General features: G+C 41.3%; 1 protein-coding gene across 1 annotated transcript in view; it reads left to right on the plus strand.

Moving 5' to 3' along the window:
* CFAP58 (cilia and flagella associated protein 58) overlaps window positions 1-11,465 on the plus strand; it is an 85,678-nt gene that overhangs the window by 22,718 nt on the left and 51,495 nt on the right. Inside the window, exon 10 of the mRNA XM_008144410.3 lies at window positions 11,152-11,313. Coding sequence (XP_008142632.1) covers window positions 11,152-11,313 — 162 coding nt within the window. The remainder of the gene's footprint in view (window positions 1-11,151; window positions 11,314-11,465) is intronic.

Genomic DNA, 11,465 nt, shown 5'->3' on the forward strand with positions numbered 1-11,465 from the left:
TTTTAAAACTATTGCAAACCTAAAACTTCACCAGTGATGGAAATCCTCCCATTGTGTAGCTGAGTTTCAGATTCTACTTCTCCTAAACTGCTTATGAGGGAGAAGGCTCAGGCAGTATCCTTAGGCAGGACTTCAGGGATTTGAATGTTACTTTTTTTTTTTTTAATTTTTATTGATTTTTTACAGAGAGGAAGGGAGAAGGATAGAGAGTTAGAAACATCGATGAGAGAGAAACATCCATCAGCTGCCTCCTGCACGCCCCCCACTGGGGATGTGCCCGCAACCAAGGTACATGCCCTTGACCAGGAATCGAACCTGGGACCCTGCAGTCCCCAGGCCGACGCTCTATCCACTGAGCAACACCGGCCAGGGCTGAATGTTACTTTTAACCAGTCACCCTAGCACATTGCCTGCATTAAGCATGAGTGGTTAAACAAGTATTGTTTTGGTGCATTCACAGATGGCAATGAGCAGTGGTTTCAGGATGGGGGGTGTTGTTGGGGAATGAAGAAAAGTTTTAGCTATGAGGCTGAGAAGAGTTCTGGAGAAAAGACTGATTTAATGAGATTGTCCCTCCAGCAAAGTACTGTCTGCTATGATTGCATAGCCCTCTCTTCCATCTCAATGAAATCTGTAGTAAATTCTACAGTGTTTACTGATGCTTTTGCATGTTTAAATTTTGCTTTGTTTTTTTTTTTTTTTTTTGAGTAGAATATCCAAGATGACAAGGAGGACAGCCAACATTTGAGTCATAAACATAAAGAAAGTGGGAAACAAGCTGTATAACTTCTTTCCATTTAGGCCAAATAAATGCTGAGCAGATATTTGCAGAATATAAGTTTAGGGAAGCACAAATGCATATGATCCGTCCAGCTTCCTACCCCTGATTGGAAGCCTTTGGCATTCAGCACATTTCTTTGCTGACTTAATCATCTTAGAAGCTCCCTGGATTGATTTACTGACTCTGAGAGGACTAGTTGTCAGTTCAGGCCTTCATATTTTCTGGCATAGCCCATTGGCCTCGGTATCTGTCAGCGTTAGCTGAATGGTTTACAGCAACAAAGGTCCATTTTTGCTCACATTAGTGGCCTTTGAGGGTCAGCTGCAGCCCTGCTTCTTGTCCTCCTCACTCCAGGCTGGCTCTTTTGGGATGTGCTGGCCTCTTCAGAAGGGAAAGTGTGTAACAGTGGACCTTCAAGGTGCTCTCAGAGCTTCTGCTGGCAAAGGAAGGGCACAGGGCCTGTCCACTCATATTCCATTGGCCAAAGCAAGGCACATGGCAAAGCCCAATCCTACTTCCTGGGCAGGAGGATGCCCCTCCTAAAGGAGGGACCTATATGGTGAGACACTGAATGTATCTGAACCTATAATCCGTTGCAGCCTCTTACTTCTCCTTTCTGGTAATCTGTCTCTCTCCATTCCTGGCTGCCATCACACTATCAGAGCTAACTGCTAAAAATTCCAATGTAGTCTTATAATTATTCCTGGCCCTACCAACCTTCATTACCTCTGAGCCACCTTGGGCAGTGCTTCCTAACATTTTTTGCATCACAACACTCACAGAAAACAATGCCTACGCCCGATGGCATGTGGAAACAAGGAGGATGAGACAGGGCTGGAGGGTATTAACCCAAGGATGAGAGCTGCCCAGGTCCCACCTCACCTGGCCATCAGGTGGGTAGAGTGAATCAGGATTTTTGTATATACCTGTCACCCATGCAAGACAGCAGTTGGTATGCTCTGACTTAAAAGACAGAGTCCAAGCTCTTTGTTCTCCCTAGAAAGTTCTTCTTCCCCTTCCCTGCATGGAAAACTCCTATTCATTCTTCAATACCCAGCTAAAATGTTCATCTCTGGGGTCAAGCCTGCTCTGACTGCCTAGGCAGAGCTAGTTATTTCCTACTTGATGGATTTGTTTATATCTCTGGGATGGCAGTTATCATCCTCTAGTGTAGTTACTTCCTTGCATATTTGTTTTTCCTACTTTACAGTGAGCTCTTGGGAGCAAGGATTTTATCTCATTTACTGTTTCATTCCAGCATGCTGGTAAATAGTAGGCACCAAAAAAGTGTTTGTTAAAACAAATGGATAGATGAAGTGTGATAAAAAGAATGCTGCCACTGATTTTAATATAGGATTATATATTTTTCTTTTTCCTTGCAAAGGAGACATACTAGTACCAAGTTTTGCTGATAACTGTTTATCACAACTTTTCTGATGTTTAACTGCACAAGGTTATACAATGTCTCACCTTAATAATTTAAACAGTGTTTTAAGTCCTTAAAATATATTATCAATTATAATTTTCCTATCTGTTACTTAATCCCTGATAGCATATATCAGTTGCTATAGCAACTTGTGTCCTCTCTGGGCTTCTTATCAAGGACATATATGTCTTTTTTGCTCTTCCTCATATTTTTGTCTCCCCCCCCCCCCCACCTCTCTCTCTCTCTCTCTCTACACACACACACACACACACACACACACACACACACACACACACACACACACACACACCTACCCCTTATTTTCTTATTTGCGCAAACAGAAAGTTGCCTTTTGTGCATTCTATTTATAGGGAGTTGAAGGATAATGTCAGGTGCTGGGGATGATGTCATGAAGCTGATATTTTCATCTACTTGTAGAATATACACTGTCCAAGTTTATTCTTTTGATCCAGCAATTTCTTTAAAAACGGAATCTGTGGAAACATAAGAAATGCAAAGATTTCTATAAAAGAATATTATTCAAAATAAATTGTGCTACCTGTATTTGATATAGTATTATGTACCATTAAAACCATGTACATTAAATGTTAGAAAAGCATTTAAAAAATGGGAAACATGTTTACAATATGAATCTGATAAAAACACAATGCAAAATTGTACAGGTGGGGCAAAAGTAGGTTTATAACGGTTTATATGGAAAATAAAAACTTTTGACAGCATCAAACACTAAGGCAGACATAGAGCCTGGTGCTGAAGCAGAAGAAAAGAGAATGGATGAGAATTTTAAAGCCAACAGAGATGAATTGAGAAAATCTATCTGGACCTCAACTCACGGTCCCTTGAATTTGCTTCATAAAAGAGTCAACCCGAGAAGAGCTAGAAAGATGCTTCAGAACTCTCCTACTATCTCTTCCCCTACTCAGTGTCTATACTCACCAGGTCATTCCACCTTCCTGCTAGTCAAGTGCTTGTGCCCAGCCAGTCAGACAATTATGGCCAATCCAAAGAATGGGGAAGGCAGGAGCTGGCGGTTGCCCAGTGCATTGTGGGGATGGCGGCTTAGGGATGTGGCAGGGCAGAGAGAATCACCCCTGAAGTGGGACATACTGGGAGTTACAATTGTCCATAGGCTACATCAGCTCCGAGTCATAAGGAATAGGCATTTGGGCCTGGGGCTCCTACAATATCCCTAAATGAAAGGATACTAAAGATTGGGAAGTGTACAGGGCTGTCTGCAGCATCACTATATTCCTACCTGTAGCTTTGAAAGTCGATTCTAGCACCATCCTGTGATTCTAAGAGTTGAACCCACCTTAATAGAGCTGCTCCTAGGGTGCAATAAACCCTCCCTTGTCCAAGGATGAATAAGGGAAAAGGCAGCTTAATGGGGTCCATGGAAAAAATATGCCTTCGAACTAGAGAAAGAGAATGGCCTCTGGAAGCCCCAGGGTAAAAACCAGGCTCTGAAAATTCCTTTATGGGAAGATATTTAGGTTGAACCTCTAAAATAGCTGTTTTTGTAAGTGGAAAACACTGGATGCTCAAAGATTTCTTAAGTTTCAACCTAATAGAAGAAAATTAGTGTCAGGTTTCTTCTAAGGTAAAGAATAGTGTTTAGCAAAATACCTCGATCCTTGCCTTGTTTTGAAAGGCGAGGCCTAAATGAACCAGAGTGAAACAAAGAAAAGTTAAGACAAGTAACAAATTGGGGAAAGGAGGGGGTTGTGGTGAGCAGGAAATGTGGAGGAGATTTGAAAGGATGAGACAATACAAACACAGAAGAAGTAGGTTGGGCTCTATTGGAAGGTGGAGGGTATAGGGGTAGGGAGAGGGGGTGAGTATTTGCAGACCCAGAAAGTGATCTACTGCAGTGTTTCAGCACCTTTTAGCCTCAGGGTTTTTCTTCTGCTGCACTCTTAGATTTTACTATTCAGATAAATTGGGAGGCGCCAGGTATGGCCTTGTAGGCTGTGGTCCACCATATGTACTCTTTTTCTCAACTGTTACACATTCTAGGTAAAACCACTTCTAGTTAATTATTAAACCTGAAGAGAATTTTGCACATCATGCATTTGGCTTACATCAGGGCCCCTCTCTTTTCATTCTAAACGTTAAACTTCTGCCCTTTGCCTCCCATACATTTTACATGACCCAAAGCAGTCTTTTACAATGAATCCCTCCTTACAAGTGTCTTAGCTTGCTGCTTGTTTGCCTATAAGAGTGTCAAGCAAAGCTATTCTAGACACAGGTTCCAAGAAATGAATAATAATGTGCTCTCAAGGGCTTAGAAGTAAGCGAGGAAAGCAAAAGATAAAAGAAATATTGTTCACTGAGTAGGTACTTCATAACAAAATGAAGCTCCTGTTTCTTTGATATTTATTCGAAGTTTTAGACAGAGCATTTTCAATAGGCTAGAACCCTGGAGAGGAACCTCAGTGGGACATCCACAAATTATAAGCTTTTGGTGTTATAATGAAAGAAGTGTATTATGGGTCACTATTTTCCTGCAGAACAGAATTTGATCCATAGAAAAATCAAACTGATTTGTTAAGTATACTGCTAATACAATATGATATAATGTTAGCCTACCATGGTAATCTGTTAGTATTTATTAAGTGATTAGATTATGCTATGCTAGGTACCTATATGGTGGCACAAATACACGTTTTGTTTTTGTTGAAAGTATTACAGATGTTCCCTTTGTTTGTTTTTCCCCATTGACCCCCTCCACCCAGTACCTGCCCCTCCCAGGCCTTCACCACTCTATTGTCTGTGTCCATATATGCATACTAGAGGACCGGTGCATGAAATTTGTGCATGGGGATGTGTGTCCCTCAGCCCAGCCTGCGCTCTCTCGCAGCCTGGGATCCCTCGCTCCTTACCATCTGCCTGCTCACTCCTTACTGCTCGGCTCGCTGCTCCTTAGCTGCAGGCTCCTTACCACTCGGCTCACTGCTCATTGGCGCTGCTGTGGAGGCGGGAGAGGTTCCTGCCGCTGCACTCGCCAGTTGTGAGCCCGGCTTCTGGCTGAGTGGTGCTCCCCCTGTGGGAGTGCACTGATCACCAGGGGGCAGCTCCTGCATTGAGCGTCTGCCCCTGTTGGTCAGTGCGCATCATAGTGACCGGTCATTCCACCATAACAGTCGCTTAGGCTTTTATTATGTAGATAAGTTCCCCGATTAATCACTATCTCCCATCCCCGACCCACACCTTCCCTCTGAAATTCTCAGTCTGTTCCATGACAAATACACATTTTCTCACTCATAATGGTCCTCTGAGGTAGATTTCATTATATCCCTCATTATATAATTCTAGAGGCCAATCATGTGAAGCAGCGCCCCACCTCCCGCTGTGTGAGGAGGCACCCCGTGAGGGGCCGGGACCCACGCCTGACCTGCGTAGCGCCGGCTGCCTCGTTGTGTCCGCTGGGGTGGGGGCAGGCACTCCTGTGTGTTGTGTCTCTGCTCTGGCTTGCCCCCAGCCCCAGCCTCCCCGTGGCTGCTGGGGCTGGGGGCGGCATGCGGTCCCCTCCCGCCCACCTGTGCGTGCAGCTCCTCCTGAGTGGTCCTGATGCAGCCTCCTCCTGAGCGGTCGTGATGCCTGGCTAATTAGCATATTCCCTGTGTGTGTGTGTGTGTGTGTGTATAATGTATTGTTATTAAAAAACCAGAAACATAGATATGCCACTATACGTTTAAGATAGAGGATGAAATAAGAATGCGAGTAAAAGAAGACTTAACATTTCACCTGCCTGGGCCCCCAGGTTCTTTCCTTCAGAGAGTGAGTTTTTCAGTGTCCTTATGAAGGTAAAGGCATTGTCAGCATTCAGACCATTGACATCAAGTCAGAAAAACTTATTTGAAAAGATTATTGCACTCTTTCATCAAATGCAAGTTAAAGAGTTCCACATTCAGTGACCTACTTCCTTACCCTGCCTTCGTCTATATGATGTTTTGACTACGCTGCAGCTTTCTAGCCTGTGTTATTGATTTTTATCTCGGTCTAATTTCTATTGGCAGGTTGTTTTAAGAGAAAAAGAAAAGGCAGGAGTAGGTTATAAACTGGGACTGCACCCCGATAGTGCACCGTAAGCAGTTTCTGGGCCTGCAAGTGCTGGGAGCTCCATCTCTCTGGCTGTGATAAAAGCTTCTATATTTGGGTGTGATTTATCTCATGTGTTGGGTTGAGATATCTAAAGTGTAATCAACTAATTTAGTTCCAGCCCCACAGCTGGCAACCCACATTCTCTGATAAACCATTTTTAATGGGGGGACATTTGGCTGCTGAAAGGTTTTGCTCCTACTTAACACCCTGCACGTTTTATGAATTTTCAGGACTGGAACTTCTGTATGACATTGCTTTGAATGATTTCCTAAAAAAAAAAAAAAAAAAAGGTTGGTTCTCAACACACAGAACTAGATGGCTTTGTGAATTGTCTTTTCCCTTAGTTTCAATACTTACTTTTTCATTGTCATTTAACTGAAATGCCTTTGATCTTCTTGGTATCATGATGGGTTCTTATTGCTCCCAGCTTCAAGGATGCAGAAGTGAGATTGTGCATTGTTGTTGCAGAGAGGTGGACCCTGCTAGGTGATGCCCCAAAAGAAATGTGAATCCTTTCTCTGGAGCATTATTCTGTCTGTGAGAAAGATTATTATAACATCTCTCAGAGTGATTGAAGATTTTTTTTTCTTTTCTCTGATGTGCTTCTTGATATTCCAAATGCTGATCATGCTGTTCAAAGTATCTTCAGTCTATTCATTTCACTGACCCCGAAGAGGGTGATCATGTTCAGAGAAAGGTACATTTTTTTAAAAAATTAAGCAAATAACAGATCCAGTCATGGATACCTTATTTAGGTTTCACATTTATTAATGGTGTTATCTTGAAAGGCCATCTACTACTCATTTTTAAGGAACCTGAAGATATGGATCAAAGACATTGAGAAGGAAGGGAATTTCTTTTTATTTCAGATCTATTCACATGCCTCTTCCCTAGACCTCCTTGTCGCAGGTCATCTAATTTTTTAAAAGAAATATATCTTTATTGATTTCAGAGAGGAAGGGAGAGGGAGAGATAGAAGTATCAATGATAAGAGAGAATCATTGATTGGCTGTCTCCTGCACGCCCCCTCCTGGGGATCAAGCCCACAATCCAGGAATGTGCCCTTGGCCGGAATCGAACCTGGGACTCTTCAGTCCACAGGCTGACACTCTAGCCACTGAACCCAATCAGCTAGGGCTAATTTTGTTCTTTCTAGACCTCCAACCAACCTTCTAAGACATCTACTGCTGAGTCTGTATATATTCTTACCTTGGACCATTATTTCCCCACACAGTGTTGATAGCAAATAATAATAGTAAAATACTAAAAGCATAAAATTATGTTGTATAACTCTAGACACATACATTTTAAAAAATGTTTGAAATAGTTCTCTAAAAAATGCGTATGTACATCATGGTTTGACCCAAGAAGAAGTAGAAAGTGTGGAAAGATCAATAACTATGAATGCTACCAAAAAAGTTGAGAGAAAATTAGCTCCAACATTGTCTCCGAGGGCCTAATGATTATAGAGTTGAGTTTCTTCAGACTTTTAAGAATCAGATAATCCCCAGGCGCGCACATGCGCGCCCGCGTGCTTTTTTTTCTCTCTTTCTCTCCCTCTCTCTCTCTCTCTCTTTCTCTACACACACACACACACACACACACACACACACACATATATTTGCAAATAAATTTAGAAAAGTGCTATTCATGTACTTTGTATTCTTTGGGGTAATATTGATTGGCATTGCTGTGCTGATATTACCCATGCCTTCTGCAGTGATAATGAATAATGATTCCATGACCAGGAGAGAGCTCGGGGTCCGAGGTTGGAATGATTGAATACGAAGGCAGAGGCAGTTCCCACAAATTCTGTAAATGCTCAGTATTAACTGCTTAGATAAGATGGGTAGGACCATCCTCAGACCCTCATAACATTCTGTGCATATCTCAGTTTACTGGTTGTATCCATTCCCTGATTATCCATGTTATGGTTGAGTCACTCACTAGAGGTGATCTTGAGGGTAGGCAATGAGTCTTCTTCTTCTTTACATCACTAGTGCTTTTACAGTGCTTGCCCTAGATAAGCCCTCAATTACATGTTTATTGATGGGATGAATAAATGGGTAAGTGAATTAATAAGTGAACAGAAAGGGATTCCGTTCATTTTCTGAAACCAGCAGAAACCTTGATTTTAAAATAGAACCAAAAAGAATGGGTTTGAGTTAGATCATTTATGAATATGTATGCAGAATCCCAAATGAAATTCTAGCTAACCAAATTCAACAGTACATTAAAAGAATCATCCACTATGACCAAAGAGAGTTTATCCCAAGACCACAAGGAGAGTTTTCTATTAAGGAAACTATTGCTGGCAGTATGGGTCTGTGCAGTGTTACAACCATTTTGGAAAGCAATCTAGCAATATCTATTAAAGTTTAAAAAGATATATTTCTTTTGAGTCAGATATGCCACTCCTGGGGATCCATCCCAGCAGAAGTAAAAGCACAAGTGAAAGAAGTAAAAGGACATGTGTACAACACTGTTCATTGCCGCATGGTTCATAGTGGCAAAACAGTGGAAACCAAGTTAATGGCCCTCAGAAGGGAAGAGCTGAGTATAGGATGGTACACCCACACTATAGGGTTTTATACCAACTTTAAAGAGAATGAATTAGAGCTAGTTCACATGATTTCCACAAAGTATTATTGAATGATAGAAAGCAAGGTGCATAAAAGTATACACTGAGTGGCCAGATTATTATGATCTCTGAACGAATAATAATCTGTCCACTCAGTGTATATCCTATATAATAAAAGGCTAATAGGCAAATTGTCCCCTCGACCAGGAGTTCAACCAGCAGGCAGGCCGGCCAACTGCCCATGTCCCCTCCCCCTGGCCAGGCTGACCGGACCCCACCCATCCCACCCATGCACGAATTCATGCACCGGGCCTCTAATACACACACACACACACACACACACACACACACACACACACACACACACGTATATGTATATATAGTGAGTGGCCAGATAATTATACGTTCAGAGATCGTAATAATCTGGTCACTCAGTGTATATAAGAAGATCCCATTTTGCCAAAACATAAAAAAAAAAACCCCAAAAGGAAAACAAACAAATTTCTGTATCTGTATATGTACTAGTGGAATACTTGTGAATGACATTACTTCTTTTGACTTTGGTTTCCTTCTTTGACCAGTGGGGTGATGATAATGTCTATTTTGTAGGATTTTTGTGAAGATTAAATGAGTTACATAGAAAGTACCTGAGAAATATTAGCTATGATGATGATGATGTTACTGGACTTGAATAGAATATGCAGAATTCAAAGGAAACATGGAAGAACACATACTAGATTGTTAACCTGATTACTTTATGTACCAATGAGGAGCTGATGTGGGTTCAAGAGAGAAGGAAGTTCCAAGTAAATAAGGAAAATAAAATAAATGTATGTTTTACATTTATGCATTTAATTAAAATTATGGCACAAAGAATTGTGTATAAAGAAATAAAATTGAAATACTTGTGAAAGGAATACAAGTATATCAAATCAATAAACCTAAGAAGAAAAAATGCTATAAAATAATATTTGCTGAAAAGGCACTTGCTAAAATTTAATACCATCTCTCCTTAATTATAAGTCCAAGAAAACTTTGAAAGGTGTTTATTTAAAGATATAAACACCAGCCATAATTGACTCTGAAGGAAAAATAGAACAACAGGGTTTCTCCAAGTGTATTTTCCAGAATACTAATTCCACCAGTGGAATAAAAGAATTCTGTAGCGCAATGATTTGGGGACATGCTTCTCAGAGGTAGCCCACACCTGAATCAATGAAGATCCGCATGGCAGCGGTCTAAGTACTTTTTGACCTTTAAATTCTAGGTAAAATGCCTCTTTTTTAGAGGAACCTCCCTGGCTGTGTTACTTCAACTACACCCTGTCCTTTTATTCTCTACCACACTGCTCTGTTTATTTCCTTCCATTCTAAACAAGAATTAAGAGAACTTCACTGAAATGCAGTGACATCTTAAGAAATTTCTCCTTATGTGTTTTAGTTCTATGTATTGTTTAGACCAGAGTTCTGTTGATTGAATCACTAACATTTTTCTACTTAAGGAATTTCTGAAGAAGTTTGTTTATAAATATCAATTTCTGTGGACATTGCAGCCGAGAGTCAGGATTATGTAACTCTCATCGTATGGATTGCTTGCTTGAGAGGTACCGGCTCTCTGTGGAATTTTGTGCCTAAGTTTTCCATACTTGCAAAAAGGAGGCAGTTATTCTCGAATCTTATCATTCCCAGAAGTGTTTTGTGCCGGATAGAACACATTTTTATGAAGTCCTTTGAGTTTCCCTGATGGAGTGACATTGACGGTGGCATGACAGTGTTGTGATTGCTATCAGTGTTTAAAGGCCACTTTTCTTTCTTGTGTTTAACTACAAAGACTGGAGTGTAGCCAAACAGCTAACTTAGCTCTTATCTTTCTGAGCCCTCTGTGTTAAGATCTGTTTAAACCTGAGACTTTTTTTTCCTTTCTTTTTTGGTAGTTGGGGTAGTCAGGAGAGGTTTTCAGAATTGAAAGGATTTCTTTATTTCCTGCCCCTCCCCTCTTGTGATCACAAAATAACTGTGCTTAGCTCATACTCGAACAGAACTCCAGAGTAGATAAAATGTATGTTTGCCCCTAATCAGCGGGGCTGAATTTCTGTGTTGTACGTCAGTGATTAGAGGCACAGCCCAATTTTTTGATTGCTGGCATTTCTACTAGCTACCCTAGGATAAAAATCTCTGTGTACTGAACTGATAACCACAGATGGGCTGTTTAACCATTTTTGTATTCTTTCTCCTCCAGGTCCTCATGAACATGGAAGACATAAAAGTCCGTGAAATGCAGATTTTTGACTACAAAAAGAAAATCGCTGAATCAGAGACTAAATTAAAACAGCAACAGAACCTGTACGAAGCTGTGAGGTCAGACAGGAATCTGTACAGCAAAAATCTGGTGGAAGCTCAGGTAAAGAATATATTTGTCTTTACTAGAGGCCCAGTGCACGGATTCATGCACTGGTGGGGGGCATGGCCTGCGGGGATCGGCAGCTGTGGGAGAGCCGCTCATCTGGTCAGCCAAGCGGCACTCCCATTGTAGGAGAGCACTGACCATTGGGG

Source organism: Eptesicus fuscus, chromosome 17, assembly GCF_027574615.1.
Source record: "Eptesicus fuscus isolate TK198812 chromosome 17, DD_ASM_mEF_20220401, whole genome shotgun sequence".
NCBI lineage: Eukaryota > Metazoa > Chordata > Mammalia > Chiroptera > Vespertilionidae > Eptesicus > Eptesicus fuscus.